The 12,244-nt window shown below is 43.6% G+C and overlaps 2 protein-coding genes across 9 annotated transcripts in view; one reads left to right on the top strand and one right to left on the bottom strand.

Annotated features, from left to right (window-relative positions):
- The window catches only part of dnm1a (dynamin 1a), a 112,621-nt gene extending 108,479 nt beyond the window's left edge, over window positions 1-4,142 (top strand). For 2 of the 3 annotated variants that reach the window (XM_088940791.1, XM_088940789.1), the window contains one exon: window positions 1,201-3,266. In XM_088940791.1, the coding sequence (XP_088796917.1) occupies window positions 1,201-1,273 (73 nt within the window). In that variant the 3' untranslated portion in view covers window positions 1,274-3,266. Of the gene's footprint in view, window positions 1-1,200; window positions 3,267-3,904 lie in introns of those variants that run through there. The other variant, XM_088940790.1, reaches the window with a different exon arrangement.
- Window positions 4,143-6,291: 2,149 nt separating this feature from the next.
- The window catches only part of golga2 (golgin A2), a 39,925-nt gene continuing 33,972 nt past the window's right edge, over window positions 6,292-12,244 (bottom strand). For 5 of the 6 annotated variants that reach the window (XM_088940624.1, XM_088940627.1, XM_088940626.1 and 2 more), the window contains one exon: window positions 6,292-12,203. In XM_088940624.1, the coding sequence (XP_088796750.1) occupies window positions 11,974-12,203 (230 nt within the window). In that variant the 3' untranslated portion in view covers window positions 6,292-11,973. The remainder of the gene's footprint in view (window positions 12,204-12,244) is intronic. The other variant, XM_088940625.1, reaches the window with a different exon arrangement.

The raw sequence follows: 12,244 nt of genomic DNA, 5'->3' as shown, positions 1-12,244 counted from the left end.
TTAATTGCTTACACTTACATTGCGCTTTTCTGGACACTCCACTCAAAGCGCTTCACAGGTAATGGAGACTCCCCTGCACCACCACCAATGTGCAGCCCCACCTGGATGATGCGACGGCAGATTATCATTTAGAAATAAACACAATTCTCTTTTTGGAACTTATGCTCGTCTCATATTCTGTATTGCCATTAAAGTCTCGTGATTCATTTACAGTTAACTGACATTGGAGCAGAGAGGCACTGATCTCTTGATGCTGGCGTTAATGAACACCTTACACACACGCATGCATAAACTGTATACCACCTAACAGGATTTATTTTTTAAAAAATATCTAAAATCAGCACCCAAAGGGTCTGCTGAAGGAAAGGTAAGCTTTTTTAAAGTACTTAAAGTAAAATGGGTAATGTACAGTACTTTCCAATATCATCATTTATACACAGGGCAATCCCTAAAACAAGTCAAAATACCAAAGTGGAGTGCACTAGGACAAACTTTCAATTTGTGTAGAAAATGCCCAATGTGTACTCTGTCACTTCTCAGCCCTTTCCAGCATGGGATAAAGATTATTATTTTATGTTATTATTTCATAACACTTTTATCCAAGGGATTTAGTTAAAGATAAACTAAAACTGTCAAAAAATACAACTTACAAAATACTACATAAAGCAGCTCATAACATAAATGTATACAAAGATAAAGAACAGCCAGTTCATTTGTCAGAGCAGTGTCTGGTTAATCAAAAGATATATAATGACAGTTCTATGATGTGCAGAGGAAGAGGAAGAAGTACATTTTTAGGAGTAAGAAAGTCTGTCATTTTTTTTTCTGTAGAGATATAGTTTCTCCCATGGTGCCTTCCATGGTTCCATCGTGTGTGTGTTAGTGTCAGTATGTGTTTCTGCTATTGTGTTTGTGGGCAAGTTTCTGTCAGTATGTTTGTTTGTGTGCAATAGTCTGTGTTCTGTAGTGTTTGTGTGTGTCAGTGCGTCAGTATATGTGTGAGGACGCGTGTGCTCCTGACTCTGAGGCACGGGTGTCTGGGTCTGTGGTCGCCACACCGCGCCTCAGACCTTGCTCAGGGATTGCGAGGGTGTGTGTGCTGGGGTGGGTGATGTCACTTCCTGTACCGCTAGTTTATCGCTGTTGGTGTTGACGGCTGTCCTCTGTATTTTTCTGTCTGTTCCCTGTGTCTCCTCACAGCCGGAGGGCTCCTGCTTCACCAACCCGACCCGCAGTGTCCCGGACAACAGAGTCCCCCCTCTTAGATCTCTAACCAAGGGTCCTCATGCGATCCTAGGGCTGCAGTAGACCACCGACATAGCCCTGCGCCTAACTTGATCTGCTCCAGTAGACCTCCCCCCTGTCCCTTCCTGGAGCACACGCTACACAACACCCACTCGCACGCGAAAAAAACGGCAAAGAGCTTGTCCCATTCTCGTCTCGTGTAGTGTTGATCGTATACCCAACGTGCTTCTTATACTAGTCCAGTATTTGTATTTCGTAGAAGTAGAGCAGAATGACTCGTATCCTCTTAAAAAAAAAAGATGTGCAGTGAAGTCATTGAATTACATCCAGCCTATAGCTAAGGTAGGAGAAAACTATTATATACAAGATGCATCTGCGTTTCAGTTTTGGTTGATGCCTCTCTCTCAGCGGGCGATGGAGGTCCGGTTTGGTCCGTGTAGTGTGTGCTCGGCTGGCCTACGCACCCAGACTGCTCGACGACGCGCCATCAGTGCTGCATAAACAGCTCTTGGAGTCCCGCCTGGGGCCTGGAAAGATGGGTCCCCCCCCCCCCCTTCTGTCTCTGTGACACTCTGCCGTTTCTGTTTTCAGATGTAGTGCAAATCCGTGGGCACCGCCCTGTACGTCTTTGTCTCTTTTCCCCCTCTTTCGCCTGTTATCGGTCACCCCCTTTGGAGAAAAGTAAATCCTGCACCCCCCAGATCCTGTCAGATGGACATGAACTTTGGGAACGGGAGCCTCCTGCCTGCCTTAACGCTGCTCCACTTCTCCTGATATGTGCTCTGCTCTTCCCCTCCCTCGGAACCCTGGGAGAGAGCCGCTGTCCTGGTCGACCAACCAGCAGGCAGCACTGCGTTGGGGGGAGGGGTGGATCAGAGCACTTGTTTGCTGGTGTTTACTTCCTAATTGTGACTTCTTTTTTTTTAATCTTTTTTTATTTTCTGCATGTCCTGAAGGTGTTCCATGAGATGCAATATTCCTCGAGGCTGTAGGAGGGATAACTGCATTTTTTTTTGGTTGTTTCCTGTCTTTTCTGTTCAGCTTCGGTCTGTCCTTAATTCACATGCCAGCAAACTGACCCCGGACCACCAAGTCATCTCGCTTTCCCCTTTTCCGATTAGCCAGAGGTTAGGACCTGACAGCACACACTGAACGTGTGACTGCTAGTTGCAAAAGGCAAAGTTTAGTACATGGTAGTTAAAGCTTATCCACAAGTCAACAGGTATTCGGATTAAAAAACAGACCAGACCTTTTAACACCAGTTAACATCCATCAATTGCTTGGTCAAGGACTGAGAAGAGTAGAACATTTATTTCAGTTGCTGTGATTTCACTAAAAAAATCTAGTGGGTTTTACTTTAAGGACCCAAGAGAAATGCTTACCGATGGACTGATCTCACCCAGTGAGATCTAGCATTTCTACTCTGTTCTAAACTTTCAGTTACTATGATATTCCAAGCAATCAGAGAAAATTTAGATAAGCTGTTGCTGTTAAAATTATAGAAGACACCAATCCCAAGAAGAATCTTAAGCAATCAGAAAAGTGTTTTCCTTGAGCCTTGTGAGCTTTTAAGATGCTTGGCTTAATCTTTGTTCCATTATTTTTAATAATAATCATTAATCATAATTTTCCATTTCTACAAACCCCCGTATGGTGCTCTGAGTTGCTCTGTTTAACAATGCATTACCATCTCTTGCCAACGCCTTATCAGAACAATCAGGTTTGGCTTTAGAAATCTTTGCTGATGGGTCACCCCTTCAATATTTTACAATTTGTTTTCAGAATTATTTGAAGAAAACTCCCATCAGAACAGTTCATCGGCACATGCGCCAAAGCTTTTGTATAACTGTGCGAGACACAAAAATGAAGGCAGCTCACATAACTTTCAGACTGCACCTGTTGAAGCACAAGACCAGCCAGGCACGTTTAAAGTCTAGAAAATATTAAAATCCCCTGAGTGGCACCAAAGCAAGGCAGCAGGGCCGCTTTCAGGAGCTCGCGATGTTAGAAAAAGCAAAAAAAAAAAACGTTCAAAGCACAATCTGAAATGCTAGCTGTTGACGAGCATTTTGAAAATTGGAACGAGAGTCTGTGAGCCTTTTGAGATGGAGGAGAGACTAGTGGTGCTTGATTTCTAAGGCAAAAACAGATCAAGTATAATAGATATTACTTGTCAGCTCACCTGCAAGAAGAACATGCGCTTTAGGCTTTGCACAGAGAAAAGCCTTTCAGTTCTTTAAAAACATGCCCATTGGTGAATATTGCTTACCTGTAAATTCAAAAATACTGGGGGCCGCAGTAAAGGGGGTTTTGAAAACTAAGCACGATGTTTAGTAAAACTAATTTCTGATTCAGGCATTGACAGGCATTCACTCGTTCTCTTTTCACCCCCTCCAGAAGTTAGACCTGTCTTTCCTGGATATTTTCCCGGGTGTACACTCATGATTCAGTGGAATGAGGCAGGCTGACTGGGTCATGGGTCAGGGGTCAGGGGTCAGGGGTCAGGTCTTCTTGCTGGCTATGTTGCGATCAAGGGCAGCCCTCTGTTTTTTTTTTTTCCCTGCTCTTACCTGTTGCGTTCGTTGACTTCTCGTTTCACCGTTTTACGATTTCCTTTCTCTTTCTCCCCCCAACCCCTCCTCTCCTTTCTTTCTCCCAGCCGACCCAGCAAGGGCAGCCCTTCCCGCCCCGAGAGCCCCCTGCCCCCCTTTGACTCGTAACGGCCCTCTTTCCCCTCTCCCGCCCCTCCCTCCCCCGGAGACCACCAGCCACAGTCACGGCGGAGAGCTCTTGGAACCTCACCTCTCCCAGCAGCTCGTCCCGTGTCCTTCATGGCGACGTCTCAAGATGGTTCCCATTAAACACACTCGCACGTACAAAAAAACAAACAAACAAAAGAGACACAAACGGGGGAACTGGGCGAGAGGAAGAGGAGAGAAGCTTCCCAGCACCAGGAACCCGTCACCTCCATTGTCCAGAACCCCATCCTCCGAGACCTTGCGTGTTCATCACGGCCACGTCCTGTAGTGCAGGTGTCGACTGTGTCCGTGTTGTGCAAAGTGCTGTGTTTCGTGCGAATCGTAGGGAAAAGAAACGAGCAAGACCGCCGCCCCCCTCAGCTCTCCATGCAGCGAGCGTGAAGGTGCCACGTGACCCGGAAGAGGTGTGAGGAAGGACCACTCTTTGATAGACGGGATTGCGTGAACAGGACCAGACCGAGAAGCGCATTCTGCCCCTCCCCCCCCGCTGCGGTTAATGGGTGGAGAATTTTGAAAACGTGAGAAAATCGTTTCTCCTCCTGCTCGTAGGGACGTAGGGAGAACGAGATCTGTTTGACGTGAGGAAACAATGGCCACAGTTCACACTGGAGAGTGGGTTTGTTTCCGTTTCTCTACAGCCCAGCCTCGGTCCATATCGCTGCATCCACAACAGCGTCTTTTTTCGTGTAGCTACATTCGCGATAACTCTTCTGCTAAAAAACCAGAACCAGAAAGTGAGGCAGGGATTCAATTTGATGTGCAATATCTGATAGAAAGGAATCCGTGACTCAACGCGTATTCCACAGCAACTACAGAAATACTGCTCAATAATGACAAAGGCACACTGTTGGCGTCTCCAGCATTTGGAACTGTGGCTCGCCACTTCAAGAAGGCCCAGTAAGGTTACCCCTTCAGCACAGACAACGGAGCAGGAGATGAAAAAAGGGGAAAATATGGAATTCCTGGTTTTACACAAGAATTAAAAGCTAACAATCATAACCAAACAATCCCTTGATAAGTACAATTAGTGAAGGAAAGAAAAATCTGCAAGATGCCTACACTAAGGCTGGTTTTTGTTTAGCTTGTGAATTCTATGGAAACATTTATGCTCAAGGATTTGTGGTGGCAGCTTTCGTAAGGTCTGTGACGGCCGATCATCATCATTAATGATGTTAGATGCAAAATCCAAAAAGAGCTCAGCTGTGACTGAAGCTGTACACTTATGGTGGAAATCGTGGAGTAGTGCTTAGAGATCTCAATCATTTGAAAGTTCCCCGTCTAGCAAAGAATACTTCAGGGTCTGGTCTTTCTAGAAAGACACCACACAAAGCAATATTTGCTGCTAACATTTAGGACACACATGTTGGTTAAGTGTGAATGACAAAGTCGGGGGGTGAAAGTCATTGATGATTTGCAGGACTTCCAAGTCTTTATGTTCACAAGGGAAAAGACTCTATAGAATCATATATAGTATGTCAGGCACGATAAATAATGGGAAATCAGAATTGTTTATCGTATTATGCCTTGAATGCCAAATTTCACATTAAGGATCTGGGGGCATGGGCGAGAAGAAAAAGTCATCACATGAATCTTCACTGGCAAAGTGTGCACAAAACAGGCGACTTAATTCTTATGACTGCTTCTGCATGTTATCTTAACTCTAGAGAGCTCTGGAGTTCATCTGTCCAGGTGATCACACTCCGACATGGCTACCTGGCAATGATCTTTCAGAAAACTGAACACAAACCAGCACTGTTATTATCTGACTATTATTCTATCCCTTTTCTTGTTCAACACTCCCAATTCTCAGAAACATCAACACACACAAAACAATGATCACGGACATATCTTAAACGTGTTATGTATCTTTGTTGTGCATATATGGGAATTGTGCTTCCATTGTTTAGATTTTAGTAAGATGTAAGAAATAAATGATTATGAAAAGTGATTGTGTAAAATTATATATGGGGGGGGGAAAAAAATCGGGGCTTACTTTCAGTCGGTGTATTATAAATATTCTTTCTGACGAACTGCTTACAAGGCGGAGATGCTGGGAGTTTCAACCTTTGAAACAAAGTGAATTTGTGCTTCTCTGATGCAACACGTGTCCTGTACTTACTGCTGTTGGTTGAATGATGAGTATCCTATCTGTAAAACAGGGCCGTGCCTTGTAAAGAAATAAAATTATGTTGGTGTGAAGCCTCTTGAGTGCCCCCGTTTCCTTTCGATCCAGGGATTTTGCAGATTTAACCGTAAGGAATTCAGCTAATGTAAAAGAAGCAGCCTGTTTGCTTTTGCTCAATCATTTTGTTTTTATTCAGGAAAAGGTTCTAACAGGATAAATCACAATCCGAAATCTGAGGACAATTGCAGCTGTTCGTATTGTCTCGATATTCATTTTAAAACTGATTCATTTCATGTTTATTCCAAATAAATATTTTTAGTTAACTTCAATCTTAACTATTCCCCAAACACCTTTCATTAGATTTACAGGTAAATAATGCCAGAGCTGCAAAAAAAAAAAAAAAAGGCTGCAGACCCACTCAATCTGTTTTAAATCTACTTAATGAATATACAATATGTTACACAGTTACAGTATGTACACAGTTCCTTTTACAGAGAACATCAACTTGCACTTTTTGTTTACCGGTCGTTCAATAAATTCAGACACTCAACCCTGAAAAAAATGTGCAGGATAGAAAAAGATCAGAAGCTGGAAAACACTTCCAAGTTTGTTTGTTTTTTTTTTTGTTTCTCGTGAAGGCGGGTGTGATGGCCTTGTCCTCATCTCGGCCCTTGCAACTAGCAGATTTTTAATAACTGCACCCAAAGGGAAGGGCTAGAACAGCCCACAGTTACATTCACAGATGGCACACCTCCTTAGAAAATAACAGGTCACCGAACCCAGAACTGTCGGGCTAAGCTTGAGTATTCTGACTTAACTATAGTATTTAGGGATGTTCAGCACTGTTACTGAAATGCACAGTATAGAAAATTATTCACAGCAGCCAGCTACCTCTTTAATGGCCCACAAGTCCTAGATGACATCTCCCTTGATTTATAACAAACCTGCTCATGTTACAGCTTCCCCCACTGAGATGTTTTGAATAAAGCAGTTAAATAAATAACAGGGGGTGAAGCCTTATCTCACTCTTTCATAAGGGATGAAGTTCTACAAGCTTTCATTACTGACATTGTGAAACAGGATTGCTACAGGGTTTAGTATTAAAGTCAGCTATTAAGATGTACGCATGTTACTTTTCGTAAGTCAGAGTATCTTCTTGGCGTTTGGATAGCCATGGTTTACTAAAAGATTGTTCTGGAGTTACAAAGATTACTCTTTAGTGACATTCAATTCATAGCAATGTCCACTGGTTTGATAAAGTAATTCGTAAGCGTCTTCTTAAGTGTTCGTAAGTACTGTTTGCTTGGCAAAGACGAGATTTATATTGTTCTCTGTAACAGTGTTAGTCTTTAAACCAAGTTTGTTCCTTACCAGGAGCTAATTTGTTTGGACGTGTTTAACGTTTATTTTGGACCAACTTTAAAAATGTATCCCTTTTGCCGACAAAAACAAAATTGTTTTACACAAATTAGATGGGTGGGAACTGATTATTTTACTAGCGGTGAGCAATTGTGGAAACTGCATTAAAAAAAATGGACCAGAGTAGTCCAGACCCGGTCCTGGAGAGCCACAATCCTGCACATTCTATAGGTGGTGTTTCAAAGGCCAGGGAGCCGAGATCTGCACACCTGATTAAACTTGAATCAACTGATAGGCGTTCAGAGCTCAGCTGGAAGGTAAACCAGTAAATACTACAGTCATTAAGTACCAGGATTAGACTCTCCTGTTATAGAATAGCTGTCCTTCAAATGCAATAGGAGTGAAAGCATTGCAAACTCCCTAGGAAACAAATCAGGAGGGGAAGGCAGAGACAGCAGAAACGCTTCACACGTTAGTTGAAACAACAGAAACCCAGGTTCTGCCTGGGGACAACCTGGTTCAGATCGACTGAGTGACGGATTCAAACAAAAATAAGAGACAAACTTTGATCTTCCAACTAGGTAAGCTGGGTTTATTTCTACAAAATACAACTCTGGCGCCTGAAATACTGTTTCTTGAAGAGCAGTCATCTTGCGATGGCCAGCAAGCTGGCTGAAGGGATCTATAGAAACAGCCCAGGGTTTTGTTTCTTATTTAATTCAGGGGATCCTAAATTAGGTCCCATTTAAACTGCTCACAGTGTTCTAATGGTGATCAGCATCACTACTTCGGTATCCAAGCAGGTGAACCTCCTCCTTCCCATATAGTCCAGCTCATTCAAAAGGAGACAGTGTAACCTCAGGACCAATAAAAAAAATCTGTTTAATGATTATGATTTAGCAGTACACAATCAATCAACACATTTCTTTTCTCATCGCTGTCTAAATTCACAAATCATGAATAAATTCCATGCAACAACAGTCATCTACCCTTCAGCGAAAGAAAACTCGCTTCAGAGTGACACGGAATGCAACAGCTCTGGGGTCTGTCGGCCACAGTTAGAAACTCATTCAAACCAGAAGGCAATGATCTCAGGCCGCCTCAATATCAAACTCCTCTCGGTTTAGATCAGTTTAGACTTTTAAATAACGCACAACTCTGGTGCCACGTCCAGGTTATCCTCATTGCTAGCTGGCTTGTGAAAGACTGTAACAGGAAACTAATGAGATTAGGACAACTAACAGGAAAGCCATAGTACACTGAATTAATAACCTTATGCTACAGATATTTTGAAGAAAGAATAAATACCAGATAGTGTCAGACCAGACTCCTTTGTCTGGATATTCCAGGGTGAAGAGAAAGCAGATTTAGATTTCAAGTCTGAACATTGTGACAAAAGCAGCATTGTGTGACACTGGTAGTGAACTAGACTCCTACTCCAGCACAGGGTCAGGCCTCCACAAGAATTCCACGCTGCTTTCTTTTATGCTGCTAGCTGTCACACAATATCTTAACTGCTCCTCAGCTAGAAATCCAGGATCACCTGGTTGTGTTGAAATACCAACACAAAACCCCACAGTAAGAAAAAATTTGATGAACTACTGTGAAAAAGCTGAAAGTGCTCTTTGGTCTAAGTAGAACTATATGTACAAATGAGACATTCAGTCCTCGGACAATGCCCTTATACCCCTCCACTGAAAGCCAATGCAGTGTAGACCCTTCCTACCTCTTTATTAATAAACCACATCTCAGAGGACTTATAAGGAATTATAAGTTATAAGGAATTCACATTCACAAAGCAAACAATCTTGCAAGTCAATCTCCTCTCGTCTCACTCGTTATATTTAAATTACCTAGAGACAATCGGGCAGCGTACGCACAACACCTCTGAGGCCATCAGAGGTACCGTAGGGAGACCATATTATGTCTTCATGTGGACACTTTGAGACTGGACAGGATTTTAAAACTACCCTTAAACTGAAAGACCATTTGTAAACTGAGAGCTGACCCTTTGCTGAAATGAATAACACATGCTTAATGTCACTAAAGAGTAAACCTAATGTTGTTCATCTGTTCCTGACGGGTGCAAAATATGACTGGGTTGAAAAGTGTCATTTCAGCGAATATCCGATCAGTTTCACGTTGACTGTGCACCAATTTCCATCTCGGTAAAGGTGTCAAATTGAATTTCCGAGTTCACGTCTTCTCAGGGCCGTTTTTGGTCTCGGTGAACACAAAATCACCAGTATCAGAGGATTCTCGGCCAAGCCTCACTTAAGGGCTTAGAGGGTCATTGAATTCTCCGTCTGCAGCTTGCCAACCTCTCTTTACATCAGGCTGTCCTCAACAGAACTTCCAAACCCAAGCCCTACGTAGACAAGAACATTCAAGAGTGCCCTTTGTCCACTGCGGACTCAACATAGAACAAAAAGACAATAACACAAGTCTGAGTTTTTTTTTTTAAAATTGATGACATGTGGCTTGATATGAGTGGATAAGCCTATTGCAAAGTAAAGTCATGTACGATATTTCACAGCTCCTTCCCCTCTGGGAGTGGACTTAAGGAAACATTTATCACATCTTTGAGCACACAAACACAACGTTTGAGCAAGAAACTCCTTAGCATTCTCAAGTTTAAAGCTTCACACTAGGCCTTCCAAAACTGTTTTGCAAAAGAGATTTCAATGCATTCATCTTATCAAAAGGGGGCTGATGTAAAAAAAAAAACACGTTCTGTCTTCTTAAAAATTCACAGCCCCCAGAACAGGTTGCCCTTCTATGACGTGTCCAGTTTATAATCCTGATCAACACTAGATGTACTTTTCCAGCATACCCAGTGGAGTGGGAAGCAGTTGACAATCATCTCCTATGAGCTTTAGCTTCATGCAGGAAAAACACCCCAGCTGCTGATACAGTTTATCAAGACTTTCCAAGTTTCATAGTTGACTATAACTATGAAGGAATGGTGACAAAAATTCACCCATTTCAGTCCAAAACTGTTAAAATGACAAGGACACGTGGAAGGTTATACAGAATACTCATTAAAGGACACTTCACCAAAAAAACTAACAGCAGCATTTAACTGAACAATCTGGTTACCGATTCCCCTTAATCCTGTCCTGTGTCCATCATCTCAGACATTCGGCTCTCACTCAGGAGAACTGGCAAGACCCTCCAGCCCCCAGGTGATCACGCTGCTTCAAGAATCCACTCCAATTCCTCTGCCTCATTCTTAGTATTCATTCTTTAGGATTCTCGACTTATGAGATATGATCTCAACTCAACCTTTAGTGCTGTATCCTCCCTTAACAGAACAACACAGTGCTGCATACATATGCACATCTCATGCACATGACCAAAAATGCCTGAATCGGTTTCGAGTCTGTGCTTTGGCGTTTCCTACACCATTTTCACCATGTCTGCTACTATAAAGATCTCCTCCCCCTCTAGTATTACACGGGGTAAGTAATGTACATTTACAGCGGACATGGGTGAGATGACACAGGCCGACCACTTTGAATCGGAACCGGACATCTGGGTGAAAACTCCTGCCTGACGTTTCTGCTCAACAAATACCATCAACAGACTGTTCAATTGGGAGGTTTCACAAGAGTCGGCTTATTCCTACTTAGAAAGCAAAATCTTAACAGGAAGGGGAAGCTCCAGTCTTCCTGGTATATTAACTTCTTTCACTAAGTGTTATGACCTCAAGGTAGACTTAGTGGACCTCTTCTTTAGTACAAAGTGCATTTCTCCTATTCTACTTGTGCAAAACAATTTGTACGCAGGGTTAGGAACACCCCCTCTCCACACACCAACGATTTCTAAACATCTTCACTCACATTGGCCAGAAGCCTATGGCACATTGCCGGGAGGCAGATACGGTCTTTCTATAGGCCAAGGTTGACACCCTTTTCAAATCAACTGATAAAACTTAGAGATTGCGGTATGTCATGATACTGCTTTTTATTGCACCCAAAACTCCAATATCAAAGGGGCTGCAAAACCATCCATCGTTCCCGTATCCACTGCAATCAGGGCATTAAAAACATGGGGGGATTCAGTAATATCAAGCTGGGAGTATCTGTGGAACACAGCAGAGCCACCAGCACTCCCTCTGGACAGTTTTAAGGCCACAGTTGATTACCCCCACCTCTTAGATCAGCAACAAAAGGGGGGGGGGAGAAAAAAGCAGATAAGATATTTTATTCCCCTTCAACAGAAGTAAAAAAAATTCCAGTTTGCTACTGAAAGGGGGCATGACGACAACACCAGTTCCTTTTGCGATTAGCTGGTACAATCTTTCAAAAGAATAGTGTTTCTTCACAATAAATAATTGGGGAAAAACAGGAATGACACCGAGATTAACTGCATGCAGCCTGTTACTGGTACCCGGACCATCCAGGTGCCGTGTGTGATCGACATGTCGTGGGGGGGCTTGTGGTGTCCTGGGGCTGACCTGACCTCAGCAGGGAAGGGCAGGGCTCAGACCACCAAGATCTTGACCTCGTCGTTGTCGTCCGCGCGGTAGAAAAAGGGGATGCAGGGGTTGTCTCCGAGGAAGGGGGCGGGCCGGGCCTGGGGGTTCTGGATCTCCTGCAGCAGCTGCATGATCTGCCGGGCGGTGCCGTCTTCCTGGGGCCGGGGGGGCTTCCCCTCCTGCCCGGACAGATCGCCCTCCGGCGCCGCCTCCGGGGAGCTCAGCTCCGGCGCTTCTGCAGGGGGGGAGGGGGGGGAGGGGCAGAGGACAGATCAG

This window comes from Atractosteus spatula, chromosome 23 (genome assembly GCF_055471065.1).
Source record: "Atractosteus spatula isolate fAtrSpa1 chromosome 23, fAtrSpa1.hap1, whole genome shotgun sequence".
Classification (NCBI taxonomy): Eukaryota; Metazoa; Chordata; class Actinopteri; order Semionotiformes; family Lepisosteidae; genus Atractosteus; species Atractosteus spatula.
Note: the sequence above shows the minus strand (reverse complement) of the source record. Positions and strands in the feature narration are given on the sequence as shown.